This window comes from Paramisgurnus dabryanus, chromosome 20 (assembly GCF_030506205.2).
Source record: "Paramisgurnus dabryanus chromosome 20, PD_genome_1.1, whole genome shotgun sequence".
NCBI classification, from domain to species: Eukaryota; Metazoa; Chordata; class Actinopteri; order Cypriniformes; family Cobitidae; genus Paramisgurnus; species Paramisgurnus dabryanus.
Genome location: NC_133356.1, coordinates 8,394,333 through 8,406,749, shown reverse-complemented (window position 1 = coordinate 8,406,749; position 12,417 = coordinate 8,394,333). Strand labels below are relative to the sequence as shown.

General features: G+C 35.1%; 1 protein-coding gene across 3 annotated transcripts in view; it reads left to right on the top strand.

Moving 5' to 3' along the window:
* disc1 (DISC1 scaffold protein) overlaps window positions 1-12,417 on the top strand; it is a 45,966-nt gene that overhangs the window by 10,159 nt on the left and 23,390 nt on the right. For all 3 annotated transcript variants that reach the window (XR_010546980.1, XM_065296216.1, XM_065296217.2), the window contains exons 3-9: window positions 324-393; window positions 1,461-1,647; window positions 2,641-2,740; window positions 2,842-3,065; window positions 4,723-4,777; window positions 7,819-7,921; window positions 8,016-8,204. Coding sequence is in view for 2 of the 3 variants with exons in the window: in XM_065296216.1 (XP_065152288.1) it covers window positions 324-393; window positions 1,461-1,647; window positions 2,641-2,740; window positions 2,842-3,065; window positions 4,723-4,777; window positions 7,819-7,921; window positions 8,016-8,204 (928 nt within the window). In the remaining variant the exon portion in view is untranslated. The remainder of the gene's footprint in view (window positions 1-323; window positions 394-1,460; window positions 1,648-2,640; window positions 2,741-2,841; window positions 3,066-4,722; window positions 4,778-7,818; window positions 7,922-8,015; window positions 8,205-12,417) is intronic.

Genomic DNA, 12,417 nt, shown 5'->3' with positions numbered 1-12,417 from the left:
GCAAGCATGTGAAACAATATGTAATTGATATTTGGCTCTCCTTATGATGTCAGAAGGGGATAATACCGCCCCTTAATCTGCATTATTCAACCCTGCCCTGCCATTTTGCTCACACCTACAAAGTGGCAATTTTAACATGCTATAATAAATTATCTGTGGGGTATTTTAAGCTAGAACTTCACATACGGACACCAAAGATTTATTTGACATCTTAAAAAAGTTTTGTGAAATGTCCCCTTTAAATTTTTCTGTGAACTTTAAAGGGATTCATCTCAATAGTCTTGTCGTCTTAACATCTGTTTGTAATATGCTTCTGTCCTTAGATTGAGTCCATGATGCTGAAGCTACACAGATTACAGCACAGAGCGGTCCTCGATGATGACTATGATGCCGGTCAGATATCCTACCCCCTCATTTTATGCTTGCCAAGATTTTGTGAAATAAGTTTCTCTAACAAGCGTTTTTATCAAATACTGTTTTACTTGATATATCATGGTACTGAATGATTACCATATTCAACTTTTTTAGATCATGGTACTTCAAGGTACTGTAAAGAAAACTATGGTAGTTACGTCTATAGTCTTCTTTACAGTATTAGGGTGCAAGACTGCATGTTAGTAGCCTGATAATTCTGCGATTAGTACGTTTTTTTAGTGGAAATAGTGACCACTCACATGTGTTAACACTCCCAAATATTCACAGATCTTCTGCGGTTATCACCTCGAAACACAACAACACTTACTTGACAGTCGACACTTTAAACAGCACAATCCCAGACCGTATCTGCTTCACTGATGTTTAACATTTCTATGCTTCTCACACATTTGTCTGATAAATGGCTTGTGATTTTTTTTTTTTCAAATTTTAAGTCACTTTGGATAATTGTTTTTGTAAATAAATAAATGTATTTTTTTCCTCATTTCAGTGTCAAACAGTGACATCTGCTGGTCCATTTTGTGCTGTTCAGATTTCCCCACAGACACAGTTTCACATATAAGTGGGCTGTTTGCCTTAAAAGGATAGTTGCTGCTTAGAAAAGTGTGTAACCAAACAGTTTTTGAGCACCATTGACTTCCATAGTATTTTTGTTTCCTACTATGGAAGTCAATGGTACTGTTATTTTCTGCTTGATTACAAATATCTTCCTTTGTGTCCAGCAAAACAAAGAAATGTATACAGGGTTGTAACAAATTGAGGTTGGGTAAATTATGACAGAAATGTAATTTCATTATTTGTATACCGTAGTATAATTTCAGCTTCTCTTCAGCTTCTCTACAGTCTCATCAAGAAAGACTTACTAAATTTAACAGAGTGATACATCTGCTAGGAATCTCTTGTCATCATTGATCTTTGTGGATTTATGTTTTTATGACTGCTGTTTACTGTGACATTGACTGTACAGAACTGTTAACCCTTTTCTTCCTGTTTGTGTGTCTGTCTGTCTGTCTGTATTTATGTAGCTGAGCGGTTTGGTAAGAAACTGGATGATCTGCGCAGAGAACGAGCAACTCTGAATCCTGCTCTTCCCTCCAGACATCCTGCAGTTTCTCAATATCTGCAGGAGCTCAGGACGGCCGTACACAGCGCCCTCCAGAGGACCAGCTCTCAATGCACATCTCGTGACATCACAAACAGGAAAGAAAACAGGTTGGGCTGAATGTTGGTGGAATGTGATTCTGTCTCTCGAAAACACTCGACGCCCTGTCCAATTTCCTCATTTGTGCGGGTTAAATGTTTATCGCCCCTGAGTATGGAGTCTGTAGCAGAATTAAACATGAGTGTCAAGTGTTTGCCCATCCAAATGTATTTATTTAAAGAACTGTGTAATAGCATTGACCCAATATAAACATTATGTTGGATTTCATGTAGATTTCTCTAAATTAAAAACACATGATCTGTTTAAAACCCTTACGGTAACATTTTATCCAACATACATTAACAAAACAGAAATTCCCTTCTATTTTTCTACACAAAAATCAACAATTATAGGGCCAAGCACTAAAGGTGCTGAGGCACCTATTGTTTCTGTTAGTATTAATATTATTTTTAGCCATAGGTGTCTATGGCAGCCCTATGAACTGTAAGTAGGAAAATGATTAAATTTGGCACACTTGCTGTGGTGGTCCGAAAAAGTCATGTGACAAACTATGGGATCCCTAGCAGCATTACTCTACAGTGCAACTAGCAGTTCAAAAATTCATTATTATAACTGGTGATCCTTTCGAATATGAAAATTCTACTTCGTACATGTGATCCTCAAAATCATTGCATTTAATAGCTTACATTAAGACTCCGCCCATTACAGTAACAACCATTTTGAAATGTACAGTATTCCGTTTTTTTCACGGCTCCTCCTTTAAAATTGGTTTAATTGTTATGGAATTTGGCTCAGATGTTCTTTGGAGTGAGAAGCACAGAAATTACTGAACAGAATTGTTATATTTTTGCTTGTTCAAAAGTAATAAATGTGTAAATTTATTGCTTTTGTTGCTCTACGCTGCCATGGTTCTGCTCTGTGCTTGCTGCGCCTTGGGTGCTTGCTGAGCTTGTGCTTGGCCTCATATCGCTGCTTGCAACTATATTTATACATTTTCATCATGTTTTTCATGTGAATAACCAGAAACGCATTTGTTCACACAGAGAAAAGGACGAAGTGAGTGAAGATCAGAAATGGTTAGCTAGCTCTACTGGTCAACATCAAACACGGGAACATCTGATATGGGAAAAACAGAGGATTCAGGTGAACAAAAAATATCACCATCACTCATATTTAAAGAGAATAGATTAAATGTCATCAAACGTGTTTAATATTTGTTGTGTTAAATGTTTTAAATACTACAGAAGGAGATGCGTGATCTTCAGAGGAGGCTGGAGGAGCTTCAGGTGCAGAGCAAAGCTGTGGAGATGCAACTGGGTATGAAGGTGCATAGACTGGAGGTGGAGATGCCAATGCTGAGAGGCTGTGATGTGGCTCAGCTGCATCTGATTGGTCGAGCTCTGGAGGACATGATGACATCTGAACATCGAATTCAGATCTGTGCTTCTCCACCAACAGAGATCATCAGGTGAACATGCTGGCTTACGCTTATTAAAGAGTTACCATGGTACTTTGCCATAAAACCATGGTATGACTTTTTACATTGTGGAACAAGCATTGTATAGATGCTCTCATGAGCTGTGACAACATTAACTGGTCGTGAAGTCTTTGGTTTGATGTGATTTAGTTGAGTTTTTTCTCATTTGTCGTTCACATTAATGAAAGCTTGGAGAAGACGTTCGAACCCTGTTACACTTATAAGTGTAAGATATATTGAATTTTAGATTGGGATACTCTGTTTGGACTCACATAGATTGATTTTGATGCATATGTAGATTTATTGTGGTGTTGAGGTGTGCTGGAGATTGAGGTCATAAGATTGAGCGGAGCTAAACCAACCTCTCTGGGAGATTGATCTCGGACCCGCAGAAAATAAATCAGTTTTATAGGACCATCTGAGTGTTCTGATGGATCTGCCATTGAAGCAGATTCTTCTGCTTTCTCTTGTGCTATTTTTATTCAGGCAATCATCTCCGCGGCTGCCTTTCTTTTATTTCATCTTCTACCTGCTCCTCATGGAAATGACATGAGCTCTGTCCGTTCTTCAGTGACGCTATGAAATTTTAATGACTACTGTCAGGCTGCAGAGAAATTCCTTCATATCTGTCACTCAAAGTTAACAGCTTCAGATGTTTGTGTTGATGTAAACAGTTCTGTGTCTTAAGAAAATCAATGGTAATAGTTTACATTTAGTCATTTAGTTAATATTAATGTTCCTAAAGTGCTGGGTCTCTTTGTGTGTTATTGTTTATTAGAAAATCAATGGACAGGTTTAATCTAGATTTAATCTTCTTTACCCATTTCTATTTTTAATCTCAATATTTCATAAAAAACTCATCTAGCTTCATATATCTGCTAGCTCACTTTTATAAGATGTCCAGAAGCTGTCAACTGACAAATATGATAATCTTTTTCATCATTTGTCTCCGTTTTGCTCTTTCATAGCTTTCCTGTATCTCATCATGCATTTACTCTGGCATTGAATTACTTAATTATCTTCAGCATATGTTTATTTATTTAATTATCCAGTATTAGTAATTACTTTTGGACCAGTAATGTTCAGTTCAACCCAAAGATTTGTGTTTTACCCTCTATTAAATTAAATGTTTAAAATATACTGGTTTTACTTTAAGGTTGTATAGGTAAGTAGATTTAAATATATGAAGAGCTCAGATGCAAAACCCTCTAAAGCGTGTCTGACATGTTTTCTTGTAAGGAGCATGTACACCAAAATAAGCATTTTTTATCAGACTTTTAATAGATTATGCCAAAAGCTAGGCTGATGTTGTCATACTCAATTCTAGTCAGAACTTCCCATCCTGAAAATTCGTCTGGCACTCTGGCTAGCCAAAAGCGGTATTTCTGAATGACCCGTGGGCCGGATTAAGCAGATTTAAAGCGAAGTATTTAATATCATTATCTCATTTTTTATGAAGCATTTAGCTGCTTTTGCATCTGAGTTCCTCATATATATTTATAGAACAATGCAGTAGTTAAATTCGATTAACATGTTTTCATTTTACTCTACATTTAATTTGTTCAAATCTATAGATTTAAACAAATAGATCTATAGATCTGTCTATAGATTGTTTTATGATCTAAATTGTTTTGATCTTTAATTCCAGACTTCAGGAACAGGAGCAAGCACTGAATTTGTCCATTAAAGAAACAACAGCTAAAGTAAGTCCATATCTCTGATATTTCTGTCAGTGATTTGTTTTTACTTGTGTCATCTGGGTCCCCGAATTGCCAAATCTGGCAAAGGTGAATTGTTGAAAACATTTTACTCTTCATTAATCATTTTTACAACATAAAATACTTTTTTGCTTATTTTTATTTTAGATATATTGGTGAATATATAATTATACTGTAGGTACATTTGGTGTTCAAAGTCTTTTATTTTGCTTTTTTCAAATGTTTTTTTACAAGTTCATATTAACATGTAGTCAATAAGGTAATATGATAAAGCATATTTGGCGTGCTGTTTAATTTGGTACTCTTTATTATTTGGTATAATTTTTGGTTTTAATATTGACTATTATTGTTTGGTTTATTATTTGAATCACAAGATGTTACAGGCCATAACAAAATGGCTGGAAATCATGACTTGATGATGTCAGTGTCAATTCTGTTACTGCCAAGCTCTGTTAACAAAATGTTTATTTATTGATAATGACCAGAATACTGCACAACATCTCATGCGGAAAATAAAGAATTAAACTTGTTAAAAGAGTAATATTACTGAGTGTGTCATGATTTAGATTTTAAATCGAAATCGATCGAAATTAAGTCACAACCTCGAACTTCGAATTAAAAAATCGAATCGTTGATGCCCCATATCATGTCCGGTCAGCTTGCCAAGCAGAAAAAAAATACGTGTTAAGTGCTGCAAGTCAACCTCCTCTAACTTAGCTAGCTACAGCCAGTTAAAAGATAGCATGACAGATGCAGGAGACACCACGCAAGCTGCTCTTTACATGGGAATCAATGTAAAGAGCAGCTTGCATGGTGTCTCCTGCACAGGCGAACGGCGTCTGTGCCACGACCGGTAGTTTTTCTGAACTGAGATCTGTTTAAGTTTCACAGAAACTTATTTCAGTTGCTTAATAAAAAACGCATTTAAACATGACTTATTGGGGTATAGTCTCACAATCACGTCTGACGGTAAAATGGCTGTTGAATACACATTCATGTAAATGGCTGTTGTTGTGATTGGTGTGTGATTTAGGGGCTGACAGTGGGTTTTTCGCCTGAAGCATGGCTCTTCCACCACAATCACTATCAAAATGAGCTTCTTTCCCCTTGTGAGGGCCACAGAAAATTGTCACTTAGCTCAGAGCTCCAGGCTCCGTCCCTCAGTGTATGTGTGTATGGGTTTTCCCCGAGCCGTTTGGCAGACGGGGATCAGTGTCATTAGAGTTTGAGCCCAGTGTTGGCACTGCTGGTGGATCTGTAGCAGGAGGGCCGGAGATGAATTGTCTGTAAAATGGCACAGTGTGACTTTATCCTCTAGAAAGTCATTATCTGATGTCACTGTATCTGTCTGTGAGTTACAATGGATCTCATTGGGAGGTCGCTTGTGTCCTCTGGAGTAACATCTGGTTCATGGTTTTGCACTTCCAAATGTTTGTGACACAAACTGAGTTTTAGGACTTTGAGATAACTAGTGTTTCTTGTTACTGCTGTCTTTTTATGCTTTTATATACTGATTTAACAAATGAAATGTTTGTAAACTACCTAAATGTTTAACCTACAGGAGTGATTTTAATGATTTTTTGAGAGCACTGTTATAAGATTCAGACTCCTACCAAAGTTCTAGACTGCAAAAAAAAAAAAATTGGCTTCGTATTTAGGGCCCGAGCACTGAGGTGCGAGGACCCTATCGTTCTTTAAGGATTTATTATTATTTTATTGTTATTCAGTATACATTCTTAAAGGAATAGTTCACCTCAAAATGAAAATTCTGTCTAAATTAACTTGCCTTCAAGTTGTTACAAACCTGTATGAATTTCTTTGTTTTGCTGAACACAAAGGTAGACGTATGTGTAATCAAGCAGGAAACAGGAGCACCATTGACTTCAATAGTAGGAAAGAAAAATACTATGGAAGTCAATGGTGCTCCAAAACAGTTTGGTTACAAACATTGCTAAAAATATTTTCCTTGTTTCTGAAAACAAAAGAAAAATTATGAAAATCAAGTGAGTTTATGCTTAAAACACATAAAAATTTGTGCTGGCCAAAGATTTATCACAATTAAGCGCATACAAAATAAAAGTGATTTTATTTGCATAATGTGTGTACTGTGTGTAATTATTATGTGTATTTGACCACACACACATACGTATATTCATTTCAGAAATGTTTTATTTATATATATATATTTTTTTATATATTATATTATATATCATATTTATATATCAGAATATAAAAATATAAATATATATAAACATGTACATTTTTCTTAAATACATACATGAATGTGTGTGTATTTATATATACATAATAATTACACACAGCACACACTCATATATTATGCAAAAAAAAATCTATTTTATTTTGTATGCGATTAATCGCGATTAATCATTGCCCAGCACTAATAAAAATGTTTGCCAGTGGCATAGGAAAAATAAACTTAGTTAAAGTTTCAAATTATTCATATTAACTAAATGCATATATTTTTCTTACCCCAGTGGCATAATTTTGTAGTTTTTCATAATCATTTCATACAAATAAAGTTTATATCAATAGAAATTTTGCTTATTAAGTAAATGCATCTCCATTTGAATTTTTTTTATATTTATACTGAAATTCAAGATAAAAAGACATTTATTTATTGCAGTGTAATAACACTCTGGTAACCTCCATATCCATAAACCTTTGGTATTCTCTTGACAATTACCATCGTCATTTATGCCATTATCTATTTAAATTGACCTCTTATTTGTGTTACTTTAAATGCTGCCCTCAGACTAATATTAGCGTTCAGTATTTATATCATTATGGTGATACAAACATTAAAGGCAGGTTTAGGATGTTAGCTGGTGGTATTTACGCCTAGATAAAGACTGAAAGTGACATCTCCAGACTGGCCCATATGTTTAGAGGATGATTCATATAAAGTATTTTAATGGGAATTGTAGTTACCACGGTAAATGCTCTTTCCCTGGAGGTCTGTAACATCCAACCTCTCATTTCTCCTGTCTCTGTCTCTTCTTATTCAGATGCTGATGAGTCAGAAACTAGGCAGCAGTCTGCGAAGGAAAGTTAGTGAGACTGAAACGCAACTCTTGGCCCTTCAAGAAGCAAAGCTTGCAGCCATCTCAGGTATTGCTTCATCACTTCTCTTTCTGTGCTCACCTGAAATCTTTAGTGTCAATTACAAGTATGTGATTTAAATATGGTATCATTCCCGATTTAGGAAATGATTTCAGTAGTGCAAAAGAACTGAAGGCAGAGATAAGGAACGTGTATGGAGAGAGAGACCGTCTGGAGACGCTCTTGAGGAAGCTGCATACGTTGAGTACAGGAAGTGGACAGGAACTGACCCGTATGAAGGAGAAACAGAACCAGGTCAAACTGGACCTGCAGTGGCGAGAGGCACAGCACGGTGAGTAACAGAACCTAAAACATTAAAAAGCTCTTGGTGTGTTCAAGGTTCAGGTGTTAAGGGTGTCTGAGGATCATTTTGCATTTATACTTATGCATTTGGCAGGCACTTTTATCCAGAGGTACTTACAGTGCATTACAAAAAACAAAAATTCCAAAGTGCGACAAACGCCAGTCCTCCGCTCCGCTGCAGAATGCAATAAATCTGCTTAACCAATCACAGCGCACCATTCCACGCATTGTAAACAATAATGGTGGCTCTTTGAATACACACGAAATCCTACTTTTCCTCATTTACTTTGTACTTCGTGATCAACAAACAAAAACAAAATTATATTTTGATGGCATTGATAAACCTGTGCTGGTTTTCTGTGGCGGGGAAGAAACGAAAGCCATCAAAATCGAATAATTTACGTGAGAGACATTCGGGTGAAGTAAAAATGCAGGCTGTTGCTTGATCATGCTTTTGTCATGCTAACACATTGACCCCAGGGGATCTTATGAAAAACTTTATTTTACGCGAAGTCAATGAAAATCGAGCAGGACCAAAACATTTTACAGCTGATCGCGGTCAAAAAAGTTCAGCGACGACCTCCCAATGTTGACAGCAGCAAGCAATGCCCGTGTTCTTAATATGACAAAGTAAGTGTTTTGATTGATGCCATTAATGTTTATTTTTTTAATCAATTTATACCACTAGTCAACTAAATGAATATAAAATGGCAAAGATGAATGCACATTTATACATTAATTCAATAGATTTATAACATTTTGAAAAAAAACCTTGGATTTATTGCATTTTGGAACCAAACTCTTCATGTGTTCACTGGGTTCGAACAAACAACCTTTTGCACTGCTAACGCATGCTCTACCACTAAGCTATACAGTAGCACATCTTGTCTCATCAATTTGTTAAATTAAATTCATCACTGTCAAAACAAATGGTCATAAAATGGTCCCAAGCTATCACTGGAGCAGTATCCTTTAAAAAGGTCCTAACATCAGGACCTGTGAGGTACTAATATGCACTCTTTTGTACCTATATGTACCTGAATATGTACTATTATGACCTCTTCGAGTGCAAATATGTACTTTTTGGATGGTTACCTCCCCCAGTGACCGTTTTATGACCATTTCTTCCTGACAGTGTGAAGTGTCGAGCTATATTTAACATTACAAATTGTACTGCAAATCCTATATGGGAAGGACCTTTTAGTTACTGTTTTTTGTTGATTTACTTAAAATGTCTAATTTTGTTAATTTCAACATTTATTGTGCATCTTAATGTATGTTGTAGCTCCATATGCATTTAAAGATGTCTGAGCTTAATGTTTTACTCTTTTTTTTTTTTGAAAGGAAAAACGAACAGGCATTTATATATAATTATGAGAATTACAAAACAAGAGATTTACATACAAAGACACTAAATTTACATTCATCTTCTGTACATATTAAGTAAAAAATAAATTAAAAAAAGTTAATAAAATGAAAAGTAAAAAATACATCAAAAAATAAACCGCAGTAGGGGGATTTTACACTCCTAATTCAAAACCCTGTAGTAATGTACATAAATATCTTGCTTTGGGACTTTTCATACATTTTTCATACTCCAAATATATTGCAAATTTCTCTTTAAACACTACAATTAATGCTTTACTCTGATATTAGAAGAGAAAAACATGTCAAGCATTGTTAATGTATTTTTCCTGCCATAGGGGGGCGATGTTTCTTCATGTATGTGAACTTGTGTCTTGTGTGATAATTATAGTCGTCTCTCATTTAATTATTTTTCTAGGTTTTAGTGATTTACATGAGTAAGGTATGATGACTATTTTTTACTGTGTGAATCTTAAATTAAATTATAGTTTAATTCTGAATAATACTTAAATATCATCAGATTACAAAAACTAATTTGCATAAAGACAATTAATGTTGTTTAATGCATACAATGTAAATGTACAAATGATAAATCCTAAAGGGCTGCAATAAGCTTAATTTTCTTATGATTGAATATATGTATATTTTTTCTTTTGGTTAATAATCAATCAAAATTTTTTGACAGGTTTTGGAATGATGAGCATATCACATTATCTTAAACTCAGTCATTGATAGTGCTGTAAATGAAGCACTGGTTTAGTTCTAGTGTCAGTTAACTCAGTACGACCTCACTCTTAAATTAACTCTCAATAGGAATTTATTTAATGTAGATTGTGATGTTTCATTTATTTTCTTCTCCACGCGTCCATTAGCAGAAGAAAGAAACAGCCGTCGGCCCACGGGATCCTCGCCACCCCTCATCATGTCTGTTAGAAGGATTACACGCATGTGGTTCATTTGACACATGCACGTTTGCCCAACAAAGAGACCCGCACCGTCTTTGTTTCTGGGTTGAGGGAGATTGTGAGCTAATGATAGGCTGCGCATTAAATTTGCAGAGCGGGTGAATGCGATACAGAACACAATAGCCGCTCGTGCTAGGCTCTTATTAGCTTATCTTCCCACTGGAGTAATAACATGCTGACACGCACATTTGCTAGAATGTGAAAGCTCAAGGAGCATCAAATGACTGTTTTGGGCAGGAGGAACTGGCTTTGTGTTCTTCACCTGTCAGGTGGGGTTTATGGATTGAGGTTAAGTGAAATTTGAAATATATTTGCACATATTCAACGACACTGTACTTTTAAACACAAGTATTGGCTTATTGTTGTGCTCTCACTTTCATGACAGAGCTTTTGAAATAATTATGAACCTTCACCATAAGCTTTCTTTTGCATACAAACAAACGCCTTTATTGCCTTTATCGGTTTAGAATATAATTACTTAATTTTTGCATTTCCGTTATTTCTGTTTTCGTATAAAGCTGCTCTGAAACAATGTAACACATTGTAAATACATTTCGCAAATACATTCAAAGCCTTGATGGAACAGAAAGAAACTTGTAGAGATGAAACATTCACAGGCCAAATACAAAAAGTATTGAAAGGTTTTTCAGAGTGTGTCATTTTGGCCATGTCTGTTCCTGCTTGATTTTAGAGATTTGTTATCTCTCATGGAACAAATGAAGGCTCCTTATTGTTGGGTGAGATGAGTAAGTGTAATTGGAGGAGAAGTAAATGCAGGAGATAGTGTGAGCAGGTAATGAGACGTGACTGAGCATTTAGGGAACACTGTAAAAAGTAATACCTAGATCTAACTTATAAAAAGTGAGGCAAGTGACTGCATGGGAAGTTTTAGGTTGAGTCAACTTGCAATCTTTTTTAAGTATATTGAACACACTAACATTACTTAATATGAATGCAATAAAATTGAGTTAACTAATTGTACTAGTATTACTCAGTTAGATAAACCTACTTTTCTTGGTACAGGTAACATATTTATGGTTAGTTGTTGTTTTTATGCTGTGAGATGAGGGCTATAAACGTTTATTCAAACAACGCACCCACTCAGTTTCGTTTTGGGCAGCTGTAAAGCGCGACATACTTCAGTATGCAGTCTATGCACAAGCACTAGTCTTCTGAACAATGGTAACTACAAAACTCAAAGAAGAAACAGAAACTCTTTCAAATATCGAAGATAAATGAACATTAAACACTACAAAAGTCTTTCTTTTTAGTTAAAAACAAAACAAAAAAAGGTTTCAATTCAAATTTCACTCTCCAAATGCAGTCCCATGCAAAGCATGCTGGGAACTGCAAGTCCACTGCCTAGTTAGTTGTGTTTATTAAAATAATTCATGTAGTTTTAACACAAAATTATTAAGTTAATTTCTTTCTTACAAATTTAAATCGATTATACATAATAAAATTAAGTTGAATTTACTCAATAATGTGTTCATTTAGAATAAATCAATTTATTCCAATTTTTATTTTATTTTAACTCATATTTTGATTAAAAAAACAAGAATAAAAATTTTTTAATACAGTTTACTCAAAATTTTTTTTATCTACTAAGGCACAGAAACACTTTTTACAGTGAAGGCTTTCAGGAAGATGCACAAGTGTTTGCTTCAACCAGGTGTCTACACAAATTTGCTTACCAAAATGCAACTCTTTTAGTGTTAGCGTCTTCTGAAGCAGCAGAGCTTTTATTTCTTGTTGACAAGCATCAGAATCTGTGCTGGTTGACTTGAGGCAGTGGATCATGTTTTACTTTCTTTGTTGACTTCAATAATTGTGAGTTTCTCCCAAAAATACAGTGAAAACACCTAAATACAT